The sequence below is a fragment of the Anopheles merus genome, chromosome 2L, assembly GCF_017562075.2.
Source record: "Anopheles merus strain MAF chromosome 2L, AmerM5.1, whole genome shotgun sequence".
Taxonomy (NCBI): Eukaryota; Metazoa; Arthropoda; class Insecta; order Diptera; family Culicidae; genus Anopheles; species Anopheles merus.
The window spans coordinates 15,400,183-15,424,711 of NC_054083.1; the positions used below are offsets into that span (position 1 = coordinate 15,400,183).

Genomic DNA, 24,529 nt, shown 5'->3' on the forward strand with positions numbered 1-24,529 from the left:
AGCTTGCAAAGTAAAAGCTTTCGACTAGTTGCGCTACACTGGATAGCAACTGCTCGAATGCTCGAGCTGATGCGAGCTTTTATGCTAAAAGCTTTTATCATAGCAAAAATCCTTTCAATTTGAATTTCATAAGCAAAAAAATAATAGCAGATGACTTTTTCTAAACTGTACATTTAAAAAAAATATATCACAACTACATCGGGCTGTCTAATAACGATTAACCCACTAAACAGTTTGTCCCCTTAACGAATAAATCTAAATATAGATTAATTGACAAACATGTCAAAAGAGAGCAACGATCACTACGTTCTTGATACATTTATTGTTTGACATATTTTTTTTTGTTTTTTTTTTTTCATTTTATAAATACATATTAAGTGTGTATGTACTAGCATTGTTAACTATCGAACCAACTATTTTACTTCTCATACGATGTATACATTGTATAATATTGTACCACTTAACGAGCGTTTCGTATAACTCATGAGTGGCAGGAGTGGATTCAACTCCTTATGCTAAGGTTCACTGCGTTACTATTAAAATAATAATTTGTATACATACCACACACTGGATCGGAGGCATTGCTACTGGGTACTGCAAGAAAAAAGACACAAAATATGTCAATACACAAAACAAATTATGCTCAAAGCAAATAGTTACAGTTTGACAATGTGTAATACCACAATAAGCAACAAAAACTCACTACATTCTTCACATTGCATCAAATAGAGTCGTGATACACGATGGGGAACTAAAAAAAGACGGAAGCCTTCTAACCGACCGCCAAACGCCTACACACTGTTGCTCCCAGCGGAAACGGCCTTCGATTCTTATCCCATAGAAAGTGGCGATACATAAGATAGGAAAAGTTCTTTTCAGTATCGGATTCGTGTTCATTAATCCCCTAGCGGATTTCGACTGGTACTCTTCATTACAAGACGCAACAACGATGATGGCATTCGAGCTTCAGTACTCTAGCAAATACATTTCTAGTAGCTACATAGTTTTGTCTCTTTTTTGTACTTCTGCCCGCTGCAACCGTAGCATAGATAATTGTTTCCAAGGATTTTCCTCTTCGCCCCTTGTGTATATAGCTCAAGGTTTAAACTTTTGCTTCAGCACTTTTTCCGATACGAAGGGTAAGTGGATGCGTACGCCCTTGTCGTTAGGGCATAGTTTGAAGCGTTTTCAATATCAGTCATTATTATAATATTTTTTAGATTAAGAAAAATAAATCATATGAGCATTTTAGAAACTGTAAAACATTCGCTAAATATTGAAAGAGCATAAAAACCAAAAAAACGTTTCATTTCTCCATGTCTGCTATTTTACATTTTGTACAATAAAAACCATTTCTATAAAAAAAAAACTAAAATAATAATGTATTAACGCCAAAAGAAAGGCAATAAAACCAGTTTTACTTTCAGTATGACGTAAGCATATAACACGTGTTGTTAGTGCACTATAAGAAGAAAAAAAAAACATCGACATAAGTAACCATAACCAGTTATTAAGCATTCAAGGTCGGCAGTGTTTGTTTGGTGCATATATCCTTTCATCTTAAACGAGAGTATTTCATTGCCAAAACGTCCGACTTGCAAAGTTGATGTTCGATCGGCTTTCAATGGCATAAAAAAATTAAATTTTACTTATAATTATTGAGTTTGAATTCTAATGTCTTATTAGTTTATTGCAAATGTATTTTTGAAAATCCTTGTTTATATTTGTTCTGTTGAAATTATTACGATTTATTTCGAAAGAAGATTTACAACAACCAATACTTGAATGCTTCAATTCAATGTATTCATACTCTAATTGATGCATAAAAAATGAGATATAACCCCATAAAAAGTTTGTTATTTGTAAACTCGACCGTATCGATCCATTCGATTCCTGGTAGCCTCCACCCACCACCAAATAACCTTGAACCTGCGACAATTTCTTTCAATTATGCTACCGAGCTGCCTTCTTATCCAATCGACTGCTGCACATCGAATAACTGTCATTTTCCTTGATTAAACTGGCACCCGCGCGCTTTCCCCTATCCCTTTGCAGGAAAACAACGGCCTGCACCAGCGGTCGTAACAGTTCGCTGCAATGGAAGGAGCGTCGAATGAATGACGTTGATGCAGGTTGCATGTTCACAGTCATAAGCGAGTGCGGCATGGCGTAGGTTCGACGACCGAGTCTCGGTCTCACATTCAAAGCAGGAACTGCAACCGGTTCATACGTTACTCGCGATGGTAAGATACCCGGGCGGTGCTGCAATGTTCACTGTTTTTCTGCTCAAACTCCCGCTTCTTCAGCTGATGAAGATCTGTCACTCACGGATGGATGGGTCCCACAAACCGACCGCACTGTAATGAACGTGCCGCATCAGGCGAAGCACTGCAAGGTGTGGTTTTACATTTCACAGATTAAAACACATCCGTTCTCGACAAAATGTTACGGCGTCTCCGTCGTATTGAAATGTGAAAAAAAAACAAAAGACAACTACACCGGTAAGACTAAAAGTGATTTGTCCTAGTCCTGAATGAGACCATCATTCATCTTCCCTCACAAAACATATCACGTACTGACTGTGACACCGTTTTTTGTTTTCCCTTCTTGTTGCATTCCTTTTCACCTGCGGAAAACCGGGGGTATAACACAAGAACAACATCAACACAACACGTAAAACAAAGTTGGTGTGTGTTTGCATCCTTCTTCCTCCGTGGTGAAAATGCGGTAGGAACGCTGTGTACGTGAACGCTTTGCAATGCACTGTCGGAAAATTGTCATCACAGTACGTGCTCTTGACGATTGTCCTCGCAACCGCACCAAAGCAAAGCGCAATGGAATGGGAGTGCACTATTTTGTTTCGCTTCTGCAACGACTGCACCGAGCAGAAAAGGAAGAGTTTTGCATCCGTTTCTGGTTTGTCTGCAATTAAAAGCGAGCGAATGTGGAACAGTGGTTTGGAGGTGTGATTTACATCGAATTCAATCGCAACAATTTTAAAACACGCTGCTGTGGTACGGACAAGAGTTTTGCACGTGTCCTGATAGGTGGTGTCGTTGCAACCGATAGCAATTAGATTTGCTTTTCCGAATACAAACAGTAACGCAGTAGCGGAAACCGTTTCCTTAATGACTTTGTATCTAGTTTCATATGGAAGTGGTTTGAGTTTTTGCTCAGAGAATGTCCATTTGATGGCCTAAACTATTATTTAAAAAAATATATATTTCATGCTATGCTTAATTGCATTTCTCTAGCCTTCGTTATTCCAACAACTAGTACACTGGCATACATTTGGTTTATTGTTTGGTCTCTGCATTGAGTAATCCGAATTTAATATAATAGATTCAAGATTTTAAATCAATACAACTGTAATGTAGGATAAGAACCACAGATTAAATTTACGTAACTCAGGGTAAAAAGAACATATGAAATTTAAAAAGTAGATTGAATAAGAAAAAAAACACATGGGTGAAATATTCTGCTAAAAAACCAATACCAATGGAACCGGCATCCGTCATTGGCGTCACACGCACATCTGTACAATAATATCTGGCCATACCCACGACGAAAGCACATAAGGTTCGAAAAACTCACACTTTGAACACTTCATCCCCATCGCTTTAGCAATGAAAATCGTGTTTAGGATCGAGCAGACGGCTGGTTCACATTGAACCAGACCCGCCGTTCGATGATATGTCATTCACCACGAGATGCTACCGAACGCTTGCCGGCACGGTTAAAGCACCCGATCGCCGAAAATTTGCGTTCAGTTTAGATTTTGTCGCGATCGCGGCCGGAACGCACGCACCCAGTATCTAACGGGTTGGAACCGACCGAACTGGACCGAACCGAACAGCACCGTGCTGCAGAGGAAGTGGCAGGATGTCGAACCGATTTGGACGGTGGTGGTGTACGGTTTCCATCGCGTGTGTCGCAGCCGCTGTGGGTGCCGTGAGCAGCGAAAGTGATTTACGGGCTCTAGAATGTGCGTTTTTTCTTCTCTTCTCTCTTTGTGATAACCGACCTGTTTAACCATTATTCGGAGTGATTTGGCAAAATTTCAAACTTCCCAAAGGTCCTTATTCTAAGTGTATGCTCTCGTTCCAGTGTCGGAGTACTGGCGGATGCCCCGCGTGTTCAAGTATGATGATTACGATATCTGTCTAAACGATAATCCCACCATTCCCTCGGTTTACTGCGTAGTAAAGGCAGTTATCCGACCGGACAACAGCTCCGAAGTGTGGAGTTTGATCGAGCGGATATCGAGCAAGTGGAAGGTTATGCTTAACCATGCCCATCTCGATCGTGGTGTTTGCGTACGCGATTGCGAAATGCGCCTGCAGCACTTATCCGGCCGGCTAAATGGCAGTGAGCTGCTCGTACCCAAGTTCAACACCAGCTACCGGGTAAATAAAACTTCATTTCCATATTGTTTTCCGCAATTCGAATGTATGAATCTTTCGGTGGATAGAACCACCGTGTACAATGTGTATGAAATAATTATTTCAATCTACTATTTGCATAATATTTTGTTCATCATAACGAGTTTCATGACTCAAAAAGTAAATTATGGAAAATTTTATCACAATCGTGATTCCAATACATCAATAGATTCTTCGTAATTAATTTGTTAGAATACAGTAAGTAACTATACCTACCAAATAATCATTACTTTATAGAAAACCTTAATTCAATAACTTATTTTGCTCACACATATTTGGTTTCCACAATAATTCAATTGGCATGATTATATTTTAAAGTTATTAATTCAACTCAATTCAATTCAATTCAAGAATATAATGTAGTTGACCCATCGTAAATTCTCAACAAAAGGTTAATTTTGCTCAAAACGGCATACCAGATGCTTCTGCCGCTATGCTCACAATGCGTAACGATGATAATGACGAACCTCAGACGTATCGCTTAGGAAAAGCTCATAATTAATTAGGCAACCGGCACATTAGCGTACTTCGAATTACAGGTCACGATTGTGGCAATCGTTTCGGAATCAGTTCAAGGTTTGCCTGCTTGCGGTTCTCCGCTAGCCACCGAAGGTTCAATAGATGAAGTGACAACACCAAACAGTCAAACCGTTACGATTCCAGTTTTTAACACTTTTGCTCTTAGTCGCCATATTACAGCTGGAGCGAATGAAAGAGCAACGAATTTAGGCGCAAAACAAATAAACCTCGAACTTACTCGTCCAAATAATAGTGGACCTAACAAACAAAACCGGGTGCACGGGATATTCAACGCGTCGAAATTTACTTAGGCACAGCCCGAAATTATTTCCCCCGAATGGAAACCAGTTTACCACAATATTTAACATTATTGGTCCGCGGTCACCACAGCATTCGGATTGCAACGCATATTCTATCACGTTTTGGTTTTAAACGGAATCCAGACCTCCGAGGTTGAAAGGGAAATTAACTTCAAAACCTGTATTCGATATGCGTGGATGTGACGGTGGTATCGGTTTTGCGAAAACGAGCATCGCGTTCGATTCTTCGTACGATTCCGGTTCATTCTTTCCCATCAACAAGATGTCTTCCGATTTCTGACTGGTCAAAGCACCCTGTTAACACAGGCTAAAGTTTTAGAACATCGGCCTAGCATCTACCCCTAAGCGTGGTATAAATTAAATGTTACCACGAACAATCTTTACGACGAACTATCTGATCGACGTCATTTTAGGGCCATTTGGCTGTTATTCCAGTCTCAGCAAGGGCCTATCAAGAGTTGGGTATATTTTAGCTAACGCCTTGACATTGTCGTTTTGAATGGGTCAGCAACCGACTGACAATCTGCTGTGACCCAGAAGGTAGCTTCTGCGGCGACTGTTCAGCTTGTGTTGATTGTGTGTGTGTCTGTGTCTATATATTTCCGGTTTATTAAAATCTTGCTCATCCGTTGTCAAAAGCGCTGTAGTAGGCCTTGGTTGAACAAACGCGGCATATATAAACTGCGTGTTGTATCAGCCGTGAAAGGAGAGTTTGACATTTCGCACCAGTTTTTTAACCCGAATTCCCTTGATGGAAAAAGCAAGAAAATGCGGTTTGGTGAGCTTTATATAATTTTACTGTGATGGAGACTCAACATCTTGACATTGAAAATGATCATAATCGGCATAGATTATCATACGATATGCAGACGAAAGACAGACCTTACTCTACATCAAAAACTGACATTGAATATGATAAAAACGAAACAATGGGTGGAATTAAATCCCCAAAGTGGAAAGAATTCCACCTCACATCATAATAAGTAACTTTTTTTCTTGTACACGAAAGTATACTTTCAAACCAGGGACATTCAGAGATATTGATCAATATCGACAAAACTATTCTGAATTATTGGAGAAGTGTGTCAACATAGAGCTGTCGGAAGAATTCGGCCTCAAGGCGCAGACAGAAATAGAATATTGCGATAGCAATACGGTATCCTATGCAATAGGTAAGAGTGCCATTAATTATAGGTTAGAATACAAATCTATTAAAAAAACATAACCTTTCATGTCCATTTTTTCCTAGATTGGTTAGAAATAGCGTTTATAGTGGTGATGCTGGGAATAGCAGGCATTGTGTTTGCCTCCAGTATGTACGATTTCCGATGCAAAACGACGCACGGGCTTGACCATTACAGACAGGACCTGCCGTCCACGAGGCAGATGTATCTGGTGTCCTTTTCAATCATCCGAAACTGGTATCGCATCACATCGCGAGGGGACGATCAACTTAGCCACGATTTGCGCTACATTCACACCATTCGCATGATCGTCTTTATGGGAGTTACCTTAGGCCACGTAGTGTTCTACGCTCAGCCTAGAACGGCACTTACCATTGAAAGCGTACGTATGCACGCGCAGGTGAATGCAATAGTTGACATGATTTCATTGAATTGCTTCCAAATCTCTCACCATTCTAGCGTTATAGCGACCTTTCGACTATGATAGTAATCAATGGTACCCAGATTGTGACGACGTTTTTCGCAATCAGTGCCATGCTGCTGGTGCTGTTCTTCATGCAAAAAGTAGAAGAGACAAAGAAAAAGGTCGGCATTGCGGAAATATTCATCATTTCCGTTGCTCGTTACGTTCGGTAAGAACCTATTCCTCATAGGAATGTTAATTCCGATGTTGGTAACTTAAGCTAAACCTTCCTTTCTTGCTTCCGTGATGCCTACAATCATTGGCAACATAGACTAACTCCTGTGTACGCGTTCGTGATGCTCTTCGAGGCCACCTGGGTGGTGCGGCTGGCTGATGGACCACTGTGGCAGAAGGGCTTTGAAACTGGCCGATCGTACTGCCGCAAGAACTGGTGGGTTAATCTACTCTATATCAACAATTACTACAAAGTCGACGAACCGGTAAGCGCCGATCAAGAAGACGGCAAGCAAACGATAAAATTTGACATTTTATTTCGCTCTTCACAGTGCATGCTCCATACGTGGTACCTAGCAGCCGATTTTCATCTCTTTGTGTACGGACTTGTGCTGTGTGCAGTGATTGCCCGCTTCCCGAAAGTGCGGAACGCACTGCTGGGAACGTTGCTGGTGCTGAGCTACCTGGCAACTGCCGCCATCATCTATCTGAAGGAATATGATGCCATACCGATTTTTGCAGCAGAGTACGCAACTAACAATCCAACAATAAGTAAAAAATGTAAAACAAGCATGCCCATTCTCACTTTCGTTGCAGACAAATCCGGTACTTCTTCTGGTACTGGGATGTGTATCGGGATGCCTACGTCCCGTCGCATATGTATCTGGTGAATTATACGTTCGCGATCGCTTGCGCATTTTATTACATGCACTTGGCAAAAACACGAACCAATTACCACTGGGTAAGTCGTCATGTAATTGTGGAACAAAATTAAACGCTTTAATGCTTCTTATCTTTCCTGTATGCCTCTTTGTCATTCAACAGCTTATTAAGGTCGGCTGGTTTGCAACCTACCTAATGATTCCGGCACTGTTTGCTATGGGTTACTTCTTTTATCACTACGATTTTGCGACTCCTTCGTTGTGGATGGCACTTCTGTTCCCGTTCATACGTCTGCTGTACAGTGCTATCATCTTCATTGGAGGAGTTGGTCTATCCTTTAGATTTTTAAAACTGTTGACCCGACTATCAGATATCCCGTTCCATACGATCATCGGAAGGCTTACCTACAGCGCCTATTTGTGTCATTTGTGTCTGATTAAGATGTCCTTGTTTAACACCAGGAGCTTCTTCCGTTACGAATTGATTGATATTGTAAGTATATTTGGGACATTTGGTTTTTAATACAACCTCATCTCATCAACTACGAATATTCTGATCATCTGTTCGACAGGGTGCAATTTGGGCGGCTTCCATGTTGCTTTCCTATCTCGTAGCTTGGGTGCTCTGTCTCGTGCTGGAGTCACCGTTCATGGCACTGCAGAGGCAGCTCTTTAAACGTCATTCGCGATCATCAGATGAAACGGATCACTCGTCTAGTGCAGGGGACAATGGAATCGACAATACCTACTGTGAACATCCCGATGAGAAAAGCTATAAGCCGAATGTGATTTTCAGTCAACGATTTTAGCTGCTATTGAAGTGCTATTGAAACAATTGCCATTTTAGAAATAGTTTAGTAGTGTCCGAAGCTTCAAATGCCGTTGCAACTTGAAGTTGATGGAATAGAAGTTAATGAAGTTTATAAAGTTAATAAAAAGATAAAATAAACCGACATCAACCAGTTATCATCACAATTTATTTATTTTAGATTACAAAGATGACTTGAATGACATACTAGGAAGTTAAAAAATGGATAATTCTATAACAAAAACTTTAAAATCATGTTAATTTTAAAAAATTCAAGCTTCACAAAAGTTACTTATTTCATAAGCTAACCAGTGGTGAAATAGGTACATTATTTTTATCTTTTTCTGAACACGTGACATTATTTTTATCATTTCCTGTTCAATCAACCCAAATCAATTGAACAGTTGAACAATCGATCACGAGCTACAGCCAATTGTAAAAAAAAAAACAGGCCAATGCTCACCTCTTGCTAATATCACATTACGATTAATGCTGTTTATGATATCCAAGCGACCTCTTAAAACATACACCACGACGCATTACCGGACCGTAAGTTCGAATGCCTTACTACACCACGCACGGCCGAATCGGTATCTGTTACAAAATTTCGTAATGACGTTTTGCTTGTGCGCATCCTCCCCGTCCTTTCGGCTGACAAGCCCGTACCAAAATATGGTCGTTGCACACCAACGTCCAACAAACTCGAAACTTAACTCTTTCCCCGTCGCGAATGTGACAAACTTCCCGGCTCCGGTTCGGTGAAAAAAGAGGTGGGATAGTATTAAGGGTGTAAAACTCATTACCCAATTTCGATCGTGTCTGGCCTCGGTACAATAAACCATAGTAGCCCCATACGTGAGAAGAAAAACAGTGGCTTACGATTGTGAAACGGCTCAATAAAACATAAAAAAACATTGCGCTTTTCCTTTCACTGCGGTCCGGCCAAGTACAGGGCTGTTCAATGTAGTTCGGCGCGGAAGACCTCCTTCTCGCGATGGGTCGACTCCCGACTCCATTCTCTTTGGTGTTGCGTTCTCTCGTTTCTACCGATTATCTGTTTCTTTTTGTCCGGCGCAAACTGTACGGATGGCTTTGTTTATCATTCGGTGCTGCCCTTGGGGTAGGACATCCAGCTTATGACGTCACGAAGCGGTAATAGAGCGTCATCTAGCCATCAGGATCGCCCCAAAAAGTAGTAGCGACAAGTCGAGCCGCTAGCAGGCAAGTCGTCGACCACCAGACGGCGTGCGACTGTTAATCGGAAAAGACGTGATCATGGTCTCGATCATGAAACTGCTGATAGTGCTGGTGTGCAGTGTCCTGTGCTGCACCGGGTGGGTGCAATGTGCCGAGGAATTCAACAGTAAGTTTGATGAAGTGATCTGTGCCTCTGATAGAAAGTGATTGTGATGCTGGGATTGCCGAACAAAACTAGTGATGTCATGGGTTTCGGTTTACGGCCCACAATAAATTAAACCCGCGATTCTTACACCTTTTTTGCGGGTTCTATCGTTTCCAGTGACACAGTACCGGCTGATGCCGCGAGTGTTTCATTTCGACGACTATGATGAGTGTCTTCGAGACGATCCGTCCGTGCCAGATGTTTACTGCATGGTTAAGGCCGTAGTGCAACCGAACGCATCCTCCCCCGCCTGGAACGTAATTGCTGACTTCTCCAGCAACTGGAAGCAGCACGTCAACCACGCACATCTTGACCGTGGGCTTTGTCTCAGCGGTTGCATCCAATTGCTGGACGAGCTGGAGCGCGCTAACGTCACGCAGCAGGAGCTACAGTCGTTGATCGTACCGAAATTTCAGATCGATTTCCCGGTAAATATGCATGTGATCAAGTAGTGATAGTGACCGTACTAGTTCAAGGGTGCACAAATTTTGTAATGAAAAAAAAGTCCATACCAAGCTACACAGCGCATCCAAGGACATTGCAGTTGTTTTGAATGTGTCAATGAGTGGGACCGCTCGAAAAGCACGTTCTATAAATTGTGTTATTTAAAGACTTTGGACAATAATCTTCGTTGAAAACAAGTTATTTTGGTGAATGTCAGCATCATCGAGTGCAATGCCAAGCGAGTTAATTTAATGTTGCTTTGTTTACATGGCAGTTTTGTGCAGAGTGATCATTTACAGTGCCTATAGCAAAGTACATCTCTGCGTAGTTTGTTATTTCAAATTCGACGAGTGTATTTCAAGCGTTTTATGATATTGAGAACGAGTAGTCCTAGGTAATAGTTCAGGAATGAAAGTGTTAGAAACCGAGAGAGAAAGAAATTTCATTTCTGCTTGCAATAATTTTGATTAAGAATTATGACTAATTTCATGAGCGTAAAATCATTGTATTTTTGACAGGAAAAAACGCGAAAGAACTGATTATTTTGGTTCTTTTCTTCGACTGGAATTATTAATCGATCCTCATGAATAAAGAAACCATTCGACCATAAAGCAAAAAGCAAACAACCTTGCGGGACTAATGAAATAGATTTTCCCTGCACTCACACTATGCTCCCAATTTGATGTTAATGTACGGTCATTTACGCCATTGCAGTACATCATCAAGAACGGCACGTTTCGGGACGTGGACACGTATCGACGCAACTACTCGGAGCTGTTTGCGAAGTGCATCAACTACGAGCTGCAGCAGAAGCATGGATTGCGTGCTTATACAGAAATCGAGTACTGCGACAGCAACAGGGAATCGTATCCGATCGGTAGTGTAGCCCCCATACCCTCAATGTCTGGCTTGTTAGCAATTTTCATAACCTTTACCATCCTGCCACTGTCGTCCTTATGTTTGAAGATAATTTGGAAATCGCTTTTCTGGTCGTGCTGGCCATTCTGCTGCTGGTGGTGTTTTCCTCTAGCTGGTACGATCATCGCTGCAAGCAGGATCACGGATTAGACCACTACCGCAAGGAACTGCCAAGCAAAGGTACTTTAATTGTTGCACCAGCGCGTTTACTAACGATAGTCATCGACTAACAAAAATCCATTATGTTCCCGCTACCACAGCTGCCATGGTGCTGGTGTCGTTCTCCATCATCCGCAACTGGTATCGGCTGACGTCCCGAGGCGATGACTCGCTCAGCCGTTCGATACGGTACATCCACGCGGTAAGGTTTATGATTTTCATGATGATCAACATGGGGCATAACATCCTTTACGCACAGCCCCGCACGGCCATGACTATCGAGCGGGTAAGCCACGGTACAAAGAAGCAGACTGCGGATATAAATGTGACCGGATTATTTGCGGGATTTCCTTTCCTTTGCGCCCATTACTTTAATTACAGAAATTCAGCGAAGTTGATTCGATGATTGTTGCCAACGGTTCGCACATTGTTACCACGTTCTTCGTCATCAGTGCGCTTATGCTGGTCCTGTCGCTGGTAACCAAACTGGAACAGACAGGGCGGAAAATAGGATTCCTTGAAATCATTATGATTTCAATCGCTCGCTACGTTCGGTACGCAAAACTTGTCAATTTATGTTTGCCCTTTTCCCCTCGGGGAGACACCGTTTTTCTTGGTACATTTTCGGGCACAAACAACATATTCCCACGCAAACGTTTTCTATGTACTAATTCCCTTACTCTTGCTTCTTTTTTGTCATTTATGAATCAGTCTTACGCCCGTGTATGCTTTCATAATGTTTTTGGAAGCAACTTGGCTCGTGCGATATCTTGACGGTCCCCTGTGGCGCAAAGGATTCGAGACGGGACGCACGTACTGTCGCAAACACTGGTGGGTCAATCTGCTTTACATCAACAATTATTACGCTACGGATGAACCGGTAAGTAGCGCTTTTGTGAACTTAATTTCTTGATTTAATCATCTTTTCTGTACAATTTAACACATGATCGATACCAAAAATCATTGAAAAATGACAAAAACAACACATCAAGTACAGCACTCTGCTTTACAACATGCAGATAAGTGCCAACATGATTAGATCACGTTTTTACGCTCAAGTAGCTCAATCTTGGTACAGTCGTCAACTCGTACGACTTAACAACATGCCCGTCATGGGTTCAAGCCCCGAATAGACCGTGCCGCCATACGTAGGGCTGACTATCCTGCTATGGGGGGGAATCAATAAGTCACTGAAGGCCAACCCCACAAGTGGGTTGGCAGGCCTTGACCGGCATCGGTTGTTGAGCCAAAGAAGAAGAAGAAGAAGCTCAATCTTGGCAATCGTATTGTTAACGAAATTTTACAATTGCTCTCATCTTTCGTGCAGTGCATGCAACACACCTGGTACCTGGCAGCCGATTTCCACATGTTCGTTTACGGCCTGGTGGTGTGTGCCGTGGTGCTACGCTTTCCCAAATACCGGACGTACATACTTTCCTTTCTGCTGCTGGTCTGTACGATGGTTGCCGCCGTCGTGGTGTACGTGAACGAATACGAAGCTGTGACGGTTTTACCACCGGAGTAAGTTTTAAATTGAACGTTTTCGTATTAATTAGATTCATCCCAGCTGACCAAGAAGTGGCCACAGTTAAGCATGCAAGCTGGGATAATTGTTCTCTTTCGATATTTGTTTGTATTGTTACTAAAAATTCAGTTATCTTTCAAATGATAACATCTACTATACAGAATAGTTGTTTTACATTTCCGCTAAAATATATTTAGTTTCAATACGTAGAATGTTCATTGGTGGATTTTGAGGAACATTAAGGCTTTTACTACATGCGAAAGCTTTTCAGTATTATTAACCATTTCAATACTATTATAACGCCCTTTTTATGTTTTACAGTTGCACATTTTAGAGATGTTTTACCGGCTTAATCAAGAATGAACTTTGATTGCTGTATTTTTTTTCATTTTCTATTAATTTATCCTACAACAATGTTTGTGGCCTTGTTATCACTATACTTCAGTAAATATCCTTGCTTTTAAAAGATTCTCTACCGTCCCTGAATAAAAAAAAGATTATCTAATTCATGTTTCACTGAGTATAGAATACACATTTCTATTGAACAGAAAACATGTTGAATGTAAGCAATGCTTCGAAGATTTATTAGTATCAACTACTTATCAAAAACAAAATGAAATGTAATTTTTGCGTCATTTTTGACAACATTGTGAGCCAATAACTTATTAACAAAAAGGAAGAGTACTACGAGTTAGTTTTGGTTCGATTAAATAAACAAAAAAATTTATTTATCGAGTTGACTTCAGCGTACTGTTTCAAGTCATTTCTGATTATAAAACTCCAAATCGCTTATTTTTCAAAATACGTCTTCCTAGCGTCTTCTTTCATGCGTTCACTTTTTACTTACTTACAAAAACGTTTACTTTTTCAAAAAGACATTTAATGAAATTCATTAATCTATGTTAATCAAGCAATGACGCCATTATTGCATTGCATTTCTATTCTAATACATATTAAATACATACTAATTACAATGTAGAGTTCTTACTATTCCTCTTGGGAGAACAAATTCGTTCATGTCGTACTATACGTGTCCCGAGCCCCACCTGCAACACTTAAGTAACCATACCCGTTTTGTGCACCTCTTTCCCCACAAGACCGCTCAGATTTTTCTACTGGTACTGGGACATGTATCACGGAACGTACCTGCCGACGCACATGTACCTGGTCAATTACACGGCTGCCATCATGGGCTCCTTCTACATGCTCCATCTGCAGAGCAAGAACTTCAAAACTCCAAAGGTAACGCATACCACAGCTCGTAGCAATGCTGGACCGTGTAGATGTTTGAATTACGCTGTGCGTACATTTACCACCATTGTGTCACCTTGTTTTTGCGTCCTGTGTTCTTTTCCCGCCGACAGATGTTTTCATTACTGTGGTTGCTTGGCGTGCTGGCCATACCGGGAACGTTTGTAGCCGGGTACTTCATCTACAGCAACCTGTTCGACACACCGTCCGTGTGGATGGCGCTTGTCTTCCCGCTCGGTCGCATATTCTACACCGCGCTCATGTTCCTGCTCACCATCGGTTTCATCTTCCGCGCCAGCAAGCCCGTCCTGCGGCTGCTCAACATTCACTTCTTCGGTATCCTCGGACGCCTTACGTACTGTGCGTACCTGTGTCACTTTTTCATCACGCGGGCCACCTCGTTCGGCACCAGACGGTTGGCAAATCTGGGCGTATTTGAGATGGTAAGTATGGCTCGGAAGGTAAAATCCACCGTTCGCAGAAACAATTACTAGCACACGGAGCGACATGGATGTTCCCACTCGTGTAAGGTGTTACGCACTTCTTTCTCGCTCTCCCGCTATTCACTCTGCATATGCATATTTCATAATGTACTTATTTTTTGCTGTTGTTGTGTCTTTCGTTCCTACGCACAGAACACCTCCAGTTGGTCGACACTCGTAATGTCGTACGTTTTCGGTTGGATGCTTTGTCTGATGCTTGAATCTCCGTTTATTGCTCTGCAGAAGATTCTGTTCGAGAGCCTGCATCGCAACAACAGATCGAACAACGCTGAAAGCAATCAGCATCTACAGGAGTACGTTCCAACGCCGTCCACATTTCTTGGAGCCAATGGGAAGTCTACGAAGGACGACGTAGAATCTTACACAAACTCTACGGCACAGCAAACGGCAGCTTTAAGCGTGCATTGAAGCAGGATTGAACATGTAAAGTGTTTGACAGTCCTACTCATACCAAATCAAATGTCTGCGTGAGCGAGGAACTACGGTTAAAGCTGCGCTAAGGGGCAGCATGCTAGTGAAAAAGAAAATTCGTGCTTTTGGTTATACTTTATTTCAACACGAGCTGTTACATCAAACGATAGGTGATTGATTTCCCCAATGGATAAATATGAGTTCCAATGCAATCAAACTCTATGATTCTAATTTGTCATTGTTCCACCATTTGTTTTCATGATATTATCGAAGAATGATAAGAAATGTATTTCGAAAAGATTGTTGTACAGGAACTTATAGTTATCAATAGGAAAATTAAATAACCTCTAGATTGGTAAAACAAAACATAATATTTCAGCATGTTTGAAAATACTTTTTAACCAAAAGTTTCTTTATCACATCCACGCCCTCTCTTTTCACACATTCATCCATAAAAAATGTGCGCAAATACTCATTGCTTCAATCAAATGCAATGGATTTGATGCTGTATAGATTTCAATCCTAACTATAATTTAGCTTATAATAAATATACATAATGCCTGCCTCTCGCGTGGTTTGTGTTTACACCAATAAGAAAACTGAAAGAAAACATATACCCACACAGTGTTATAATTGAAAATAGTTTTTCACAGAAATAGCTTCCACTGACGTCAACAAAGCATCGATTAAAAATGATTGCATTCTAAAATCAATTAAGCATACTGCGGTGCAATGCACCATCCTTTCCTCCGGATTTCCTCATTCCGGCCCGTTGAATTCACTTAAACCAGCGAGGTCACGACCGTAATCATCCTGCTTCAAAGAGGTCGCGCCCACAACAGTGCGTCTTCATTAAAACTCGTTAATTATGGGTTTCAATATTGTTCGGTTGGAGTTGTTTCTACTGCTTCTTCAGTGCCAGACCATTACGACCACTCCACCCGACATACATCCTAATCGAAGAGCCATCCTGATGGGCGGGTGTACAGAACAAATATAGCTAAGCAAAGCGCACGACGCTACTGTTCGTCGTAAATAAAACTCCTCGAAACAACAACAAAAAACGTACATTCGCACATTCCCGCATTGCGGGACACTGGGAAATGGCAAAGGTCGCGCCTCTCAAGGGGCAAGGAATGGAATGGCGACCAACATTTGTGTGCGCTCTGCAAACCTTCTGTTACTGATCGAGGCACGTTGCATCTTAGGTAATCCTGCGATTTTGTGCGCCTCAAATGAAGGTGAGAAGAGAAGCATCTGTCCCGCCGCCGTGAGCCGGAATGCAAATAAAAAGTAAAAGCCCTCTCGGTACGGAGGCTAGCTTTCGGGGAAGGGTAGCAAAATTCACTACGACAGAGGGTTTTTAGCGATTTAAATGGATCACGAAAAGGTCGGTGCGCTACGTCGCGTTCGCTGACGATGATGTAGCCTTAAAAATCCTTTGCTGATAGCCCGTTGAGATTTTTAAGCTTCCCTTAGTGAAAAGCAGCATTGAGTAATGTTTTCCGTATGGTTTATTCAGTTTTATTTCACCTTTAGCGTAGCGGTTGTTCCCAGCTCGCTGGCAGTGCCAGCAAGCGCGTGGGGCATATTTTCTTGTTCGTTAAACCAAGCAACACAGAATATAAAACAACGTCCACCCGTAGCAATAACACCGACAGTCACGCTACGCCGTCAACCTTGGAACCTTGCCGAAATGGATTCACGCACGAATCCGCACCAGAAAACCATCCGCGAAGGCACATCAATTGATACTCATCATTCCTTCTTCCTCCTCCACAGGGCATGCTCGCTGCGTCCTCTCCAATGCGGCTGAGCTACACGCGAAGGAGCAGAGCCACCCGAAATTGCACACGAACATCCTTGACTTTCGATCGGAAAATCGTGCCCAGGGAATTTTCCCGGAAATGTGCCTTCATTATTCGCACAACGATAACGCTGGAAGAGTAGTGGAAATACACAAAAACGACCAGCTTAAAGGTTTTTCGAGCACCTTGCCTTAGCCAGGAACGGGGTTTGCAGGACGCGAACGCGAGAGCCATTTGCCAGAAAGTCATGAAAAGTAAATCTTCGTTTTGTTTTGCTTAACGAACCTGCAAAAATGATAAGCGTAGTTACACGGGCGGTGCTTTAGAATAATCAAGCGATTTTTATGGCAATTGGGCTTTTTTGTGCACTCCTGCGAAGGTACTAGACGGAGGATAATAAAGAATGGATATGATTCGCTGATGTGAAGTGATTCTTATCGTGTTTTTGTTTCTTTGCCTTGTGGTTGTGGCATGTAGAGTTCTTTGTTTTCTGTAATCGCCGACGGGGGGAGGATTTTAGGGTGTTGGGGCACAGACCGACAAACTTTCAACACTGATGAACTTTGGCAGTGACTCATCGGAACCCTTTCAAACAGACACAATAATTGTGTTTGGCGCATATTGCAACGGCCTGCAGTAAATGAGAATGTTCCTTCCGATTATTTAACGCTTGTGAGTCATTAAGACTTTATGTAGAAATTCATATTGATTAGATTTTATCTTTCTTTATCACAATACAGATAGTCACAATTATCGTCTGATATGATAGCTGTAATATTCGATCATCTGTTATGCTCCCTAAAGTATCAAAATGGAGATTTTTAATTTTAAAGCAAATCTGCAAGAAGTACGCGTTCTGCATGATGATGGCGAGTCCCATCTTATACCTTGATTAAGAGGAGCGATTATAGCTTACAGATAATGGATTATTAAAAACTTGTTGATGATAGAAGTAAAAAATATTGTAAGCATCAGTATTGGGGGCCTTCACGATTCTAGTCAGTTTTTTGTATGGAGTTTGACAGTTGGAGGCTGAAATCATGTAAACACTCCATACAAAACCACACAAAAAACTAGCCTGCAATTTTCAGTCTAGATTATTCTAACATCAAAGCTAGAATTAGATTCGAGTACCTGCTCGAAAACACGGTGTTGTTTACATTTACCCCAGTGCATTAAAGAGAACACGTGGTGGAATCTAGAATCAAAGTATATGTAGTCCAGGTGGTCTCATAGCATTTTTTATAACCAATTTTGAACATCACTTTTTGACAGAACGAGTGAAAACTTTTGCTCCAACGAGCTTTCTGGAGGCTTGACGATTACACAAAACACTCTTTAAATCTTCATTCAGAAGTAGAAGCGATAAAAATCAGCCTTTTAAATTCATACACCTTGGGATAAGCCCACCTGTATATTATACTCACATAAATAGCTGCTTGAATACTGCTATACAATACAAACAGTTGACAGGCTGAAATTTCAGCCTGCGAACTTCAAACGGAAAGGGCCCCATTAACAGAGTTTTTTTTATTATTTTTTGTGAAGAGTGAACGCTATCTCAACTCATAATAACTGTTTTTATGTCTCTTGCAAAGTAGATCGAGTTCATGAAAAATGTCATGTCATAAGTATATGGGAATAGGTTATTTAGAGGCATATTTGATTATTTTAATAACGATAGCATTACTTAAAGCAAGTAATGTCACGATCTTTAAATTTATGTTCTATTCATCATGCGATAACCATCAAGGCCGTTACAGGAAATTAATAGAAAACAGCTACGTATATTTTTGTGTGTTTCTACCGTATTTTCCAAGAACCCAAACTTTCATTCGGATCAAACGAAATGAGAAGCTACCCGATAAAAAAAAACCCAAGAAATCAATACCGGGTAGTTGGGTTTTGGGGCCGCAACTATTTTCATCCGACCATGGCAACACGGTTTAAATATACAATGCTATGCCACGAAATTATTATGTTTTTCAATTTGTAAAACCACTATTTAAATTCATAGCAAAGTTTGCACGTATTAATCAGTTTTTTTCGACATCCACTATACAGAACCAGTAAGCGACGCATAATCACTTACAGCCCTGTTAAATATCTTTCGAGTCGAACGTCTTTCAGAGACCATTCGTTATTTCATTAGATTTATAGTGATCCATTTAAGTCAGGAGTCTCCAAAGAGTTCAGTTCGAGAGCCGCATTGCTTCACACTTAATGTTTGTTAATTGAGGGCTGTTGTGCGCCGTTTGGAGGTTATCTTTAGAAGGAGTGAAATTTAAAATCTCGTTCTAATTAGAAAATACTAACTGAATGTATCAAATTTCTACAGCTTTCTTTTATGGTATCTTGCTTTTCCTCTTTCAAAAGCAAAAATTTAAATTTAAATTAAATTTTGATTAATTAGTCAATCAATAAAACTATTTATTTCAACCCTTACAAAGTCATCGCGGGCATTACCAGCTCTTGAGGGCCGTATGCGGCCCGCAAGCAGTAGCTCTAAGATCAGAAACTGCATTTTAAAAAATCTGGTACCAAAAAGCTCTTCCCAAGGAATATTTATCGGATCCGATTTATCGATTATGTGATAATATGCATTTTTGGAGTCCAAATCACGAGAACGTCACAAAAGGTGGCATATGAAACTCGAGCTTCGGCATGAAGCGAACGCTTTTTTAATGAACTTTTTATAATTTATTAGCAGCTGAAAGAAAATTTCATTGTGACGAATACGAATATGCTGTTTGCGGCAGGTTCGATCCATGACTCGAGGACATATTTAGGAATCAGTGTATCAATAATAGTGTTGAAGACATAGTTGAGTTTATCGGAACTTCGCACATTTGGACAGTGACATCGAATAAAGGAAAATCACAAACTCAGACTTTATAAACTCACAAGAGATATCGTACACACACTTTATGGTTGTTTGCGAGTCCTAGACTCATATCTGAGTACAGAATACAAACGTTCTCCTGTAGTCGACACAAGTTGTAACGGAGCGCAGCCAGCTCGGTGGGTGGATCAGATGAAGCAGGACTTAGAGTTTGGTCGTGCTCAGGCGCTTACAAGAATGGCACGCTACAGCCAGAGACCGAGCAACCAAAGAAATTGCTATTGGCTTGAATTGTTGACTTTTATGAATCTTCTTCTTCATAACACATATAATTATTTAAAAATATTTCTTTTATTCTAGAAGTTGAAGAAATAACTGATTTTGAATAAATGATAAAAACTGTAATATTCTTCATGTTAGGTAAATTCATATCAAGGTGTGTTGTGTAACCAGAAAAACTCGAAGATTTGCACAATCTAGGCTCATGTTTTTATAAATAATCTGTAAATAGCTTGCCTTATAAACCCCAAACTCACTTACATTACTTTACATGGTTCACCACTTCTACTTTCATTTAACATAAATTAAACGTTATTACAACCTTACCTTACCCGTACAACCTTACCTGGTCATTCCTTCTGATAGGTATTTGTATTACATTAAATACAAACTGTGCCACTGTCCTTAAAACATTTTCCATGTTTCATGCCGAAAAACGCAAAAACCATTCTCGACCGATACACGCACACGTTCTATTTGCTCTATTCTTAAACAGTGCCGTTCTCCTCATCAAAGAAAGGCGTGCAGGAGAAATTATTTTTGTCCTACTCTCTAGCTCGCTAGTTTCAGAAGAACGAGGTCCAGTTAAAGGATAATTTATGTATCACTGGCAAACGCTCCATGTATCCATCGCTAATGCAGTGCCAATGTAGTCAAGGAAAGCACGCTCAATTCTTCACCGCTAGCCTCACAGAGCACATTCTTTCCCGGGCAGCGCCGGGCGGAAATGAAAAAACCACCACTTCAACCCAGAAAATGAGTCATGCAGAAAATCGATACCGGTAAATAGTTTATGCTGAGTTTAAACCGAACTGAGGTCAAATTTGATCACTGCACAGTTGGCTTCGAGAAATGTGGCGAAGAGCCGGGCTTGCACCACGGTGCTAGCTAGGATCTGTGCAAATTCATACAGCAAATGGGACGACGCGTTGAGCGGGTGTAAAGTTACACCTTAATACCATTAAGTGAGTAGCAAAGTAAGAGCACAAGTAAACATAATCCTTTTGCGAGTGCACACGGCCCTGGGCTTTCACCTCTGCGGCGAAACGGGACGCAGATGGCACTTAAGTGTTTAATAAACACCTTTTCCTGCCGGTAAAGCACACGGGCAAGGGAATAAGCATTGGCACCAGCACTTGTAGAGTATCCGACGTTCTTTGTGGTGTTTTGGATGTTGTCTATGCTTAAAGAAACTTGCAGATCTCCCCCACATCGTATCGTGAGCAAAGACTGTGGGCTCCTTCGCTCACACCGAAGACCAGAGCTCATAAAAGATGCAGAATTTAATCTTCACATCAACCTTTTGGAGGCAAAAAAGACAAAAAGAGGTGAGCCATGGAGGTGTACATTGCCAATTATGCATGTAGGAATGGTGTAGGAATTCCAAACAAAACACAAACATTACGTGAAACCCCTCATTCGATCGATTAATTAACGCATACGGCAACGGAAGACGCTTATCCCGTTGGACAAACAATGCAAGATGCGCCATTTGTATGTGGAAGCTTTTGGAGAGTAAGTAAATCCGGTTGGGATCGTTGTAAAAGAAGCAGACTAAAAATTGTGCAATTTGGAAAACCTCCAACTTGGTTTGTGGAAGGTTTGTTTCGTGCTCTTTTCTTTCAATCAACGGAATGCAATTAAAGCTTTCTCTCCTTTTCGACCTTATGCCAACATAGGCGATACTGTCAGCACCGACTGTGTTTTTGTCTTGGTAGTATAATAAAATGCCAGAAAAAATAGCTACTGTCTGCTAGTATGACATTAAACAATTCCAGCCCTGTCAGTGACACATTCATCCTAAACATAGCCGCTTAAATGCCAGCAATTCCTTTCAGCTTTTGGTTTCCGAAGAAAATTATCCTTTCGAGAAACTTTGCATAATTGCACCGGACAGACTTTTTTCCTTTCTTTGCTAATTGGCCAAACAGTAAAAAAAACAAAGCTACACTACAAACACACTATCTAAATGCATGCTCCATCGCTCGAAAGTGGTACGGTTAAGTGAATAAATTATGAATTGCTAGCACGCCTAGCACTGGTCCGACGGTGCTTGCTAATTCATCCGTCCATGACGCTGAATCTGACGGTCACATCAAAATTTTGGCACACGTACAGCAAAACGGCTCCGGGAACCGATAGAGCACAGCGTTCCAGCTGTGGCCGTCGTTCGTTCCTTCCATCCAACAGAGATTGATGCAATTTCTAGTAACCTACATCGGGCGGACGAACGAGCAGGATGAGTTATTGTCCTTTCCTAGTCCCCGCATCATCCCGCCGCACAGTTGTCGAGGTCAATGTGACGTCCCCGGGTCGGTGTGATGGTGCCCAAGCGAGGAGAAGCAATAAAAGTCACTTAAATTAAAATCAAGCTGCACGGGGAGCTGTCAACGGCGATTTCGGTAACAACGACTCCGCTGAGCCGCTGAGCGTTGACATTTTCCGGTGACACATTCTGCATGTTTCGTTCGGTCGGGTGTTTATTGGAATATCTTTGGCACTTTCTCTCACTCGCTATCTTCCATCCCGCGAGGAACGATCAAGAGGGTATCGGATGTTCCAAACAGTACCAAAAAAGTTTCCTTTTTCGTGCCTGTGAGTGAATAATTAATCAAACATTTCCTAACGCTTCCCAAGAACTGTACCAACCGAGCCGAACCGATTCAGCCAAGCAGTGGGCCAACCCACTATTCCAGGCAGGCCGCTTTCCACATACCGTGTTGTGTGGAGGGCAGATTTACATAAAACAAAATAATCCCATCGCAAAGCTCAGTAGGGCAACGAAACCAACAAAAAAAACAGAAGGACGCCAAATCTAAGCGCAAAAGCGTAGCATAAAAAAAGGGCCAGTGAGGAATTTTGTCGCGTTGCGACGATTTTTCTCACTTTTCACTTATGGGTCGACATTTCTTTTCTTCCTACTGGGAGTTCACATGCTAGTGCGCTCGAGATTTGATTTGCATTCGCCGAGGGAAAGGTCAAAAATCGATCATCGTTGCAAAAAGGACAAGAGGCAGTAGCGACTTGAAAACAAAAAAGCAAGGAACACGAGAACGTGATTTTGAAGATTTTGGACGATATTTATCCTGCGGCTAGAGTGAAAACTTTACACAAATCTTGCCCAACGCACAGCCAGTGGGAGATGAGTGGCGTTTTAATATTCTACCCAATAGTGTGAGAAACAAAACGAGATGGGTTAAACAAAAATCGATCGACCAACTGTATACGCCATACATACAAACGGAAATGGCCCATACACCATATAACCCAATTTATATAACCCATAAGAAAAATAACGCATTTTGTCTTCAAAATGCGTTCCAAAGCTTATGGAAACACTGCAACATGTTTTTGTTACACGAGTTTACTAATGACACTCTATAAAATGATACTGGTAAAGGGATGCATTAGCACTCAACATATCTTACACTCGGGCCGACCGTTAGCTTCCCTTTCGGGCCAATAAGATGCCCGCCCAGTATACTGTTACCAAATTTGTGCTAATTAGACCGGGCTTCCCCCGAAAACGACAGTAACAGCGACTTACTGTCAAACCCTAACGTTGAGCGCGCGGATTTCGGTTTCCCTCGTTACGCTAACGCGTCCCGCGTCAGCCGTACCGGTGTGAAGGATACCGTCCATCAAAGTTACGAAACCGCTTAGTACCATTCTCTCCTCCCCCCTCATTCGCGCACCCGAAGGACGATTTTGGTGCTGAAATTTCACCAGAATTTACCATTAACATAGCATCCCTCCTACCCATTCAATCGGTTCTCCGCGGGGTAGACACTCTCGTGGAAAACTTCTTCCAACCTGCATTTGCGTGTGTATGTTTTTTTTTTTCTCTCTCCTTCGGAATCTGCCAAAAACGTTCACTGAACTTTAAGCACCACGCCATGATAGGAGGATTCATTGAATAAAGCGGGCTTCGGCATCGAGGTTAGAGGCCAACCGGAATGTCGATTAGCTCGATGAGTGATTTTCATATTATTTTAATGAGGTCCAAAGCATGGCAACGTACGGAGGAAAGACAAATCGATCGCAAGCGATTCGTCGGAAAGTATGTTCAAGGGATACTCCAAGAAAATTATGCATGTTTGCGGGAAAATATCTATTAAAAATCAATCAAAACAATGACAAGAGCTACATAAAAGGAATTCAGGTATGTGCAGCAGAATTTTACACGTGTTTCAATTAATGTTGAAACATAGGTAAGTAAGGAATCGAAATGACACCACATTTAATATAAGTCATGAATGTTCGAAACACATAAAAGAAATTGATTGTTTCATCTCGTTCATGCGAGATCTTACCCAATAGTTTATTGTATAAGAATTGTTTATTTTAAAATTAACAACACTTCTTCTCAATTGACAAAAACCGTAACCGGTGCTAAAACCTGTATGAGATGCTTT

General features: G+C 41.4%; 2 protein-coding genes across 2 annotated transcripts; both read left to right on the forward strand.

Moving 5' to 3' along the window:
• The first annotated feature begins 3,745 nt into the window (after positions 1-3,745).
• Positions 3,746-8,717, forward strand: LOC121591960 (nose resistant to fluoxetine protein 6-like). Its single transcript, XM_041913089.1, has 10 exons — positions 3,746-3,985; positions 4,108-4,406; positions 6,291-6,453; positions 6,531-6,847; positions 6,925-7,097; positions 7,200-7,368; positions 7,435-7,628; positions 7,700-7,844; positions 7,928-8,257; positions 8,337-8,717. The coding sequence occupies exons 1-10, from the start codon at positions 3,883-3,885 to the stop codon at positions 8,571-8,573; spliced, it is 2,130 nt and encodes a 709-aa protein (XP_041769023.1). The 5' UTR covers positions 3,746-3,882; the 3' UTR covers positions 8,574-8,717.
• Positions 8,718-9,819: 1,102 nt separating this feature from the next.
• On the forward strand, positions 9,820-15,742 carry LOC121591959 (nose resistant to fluoxetine protein 6-like). Its single transcript, XM_041913088.1, has 11 exons — positions 9,820-9,935; positions 10,092-10,402; positions 11,133-11,295; positions 11,385-11,516; positions 11,597-11,781; positions 11,877-12,049; positions 12,207-12,375; positions 12,823-13,016; positions 14,118-14,262; positions 14,385-14,714; positions 14,907-15,742. Exons 1-11 carry the CDS (start codon positions 9,848-9,850, stop codon positions 15,180-15,182), a joined length of 2,166 nt encoding a protein of 721 aa, XP_041769022.1. The 5' UTR covers positions 9,820-9,847; the 3' UTR covers positions 15,183-15,742.
• The last annotated feature ends 8,787 nt before the right edge of the window (positions 15,743-24,529 follow it).

Coding starts and splice junctions, on each gene's coding strand:
- LOC121591960 (XM_041913089.1), top strand. CDS start 3,883: ATGTCGAACCGATTTGGACGGTGGTGGTGTACGGTTTCCATCGCGTGT. Junction 6,454..6,530: donor TACGGTATCCTATGCAATAG/GTAAGAGTGCCA, acceptor ATTTTTTCCTAG/ATTGGTTAGAAATAGCGTTT. Junction 7,845..7,927: donor CACGAACCAATTACCACTGG/GTAAGTCGTCAT, acceptor GTCATTCAACAG/CTTATTAAGGTCGGCTGGTT.
- LOC121591959 (XM_041913088.1), top strand. CDS start 9,848: ATGGTCTCGATCATGAAACTGCTGATAGTGCTGGTGTGCAGTGTCCTG. Junction 12,376..12,822: donor ATTACGCTACGGATGAACCG/GTAAGTAGCGCT, acceptor TCTTTCGTGCAG/TGCATGCAACACACCTGGTA. Junction 13,017..14,117: donor GTGACGGTTTTACCACCGGA/GTAAGTTTTAAA, acceptor TTTCCCCACAAG/ACCGCTCAGATTTTTCTACT.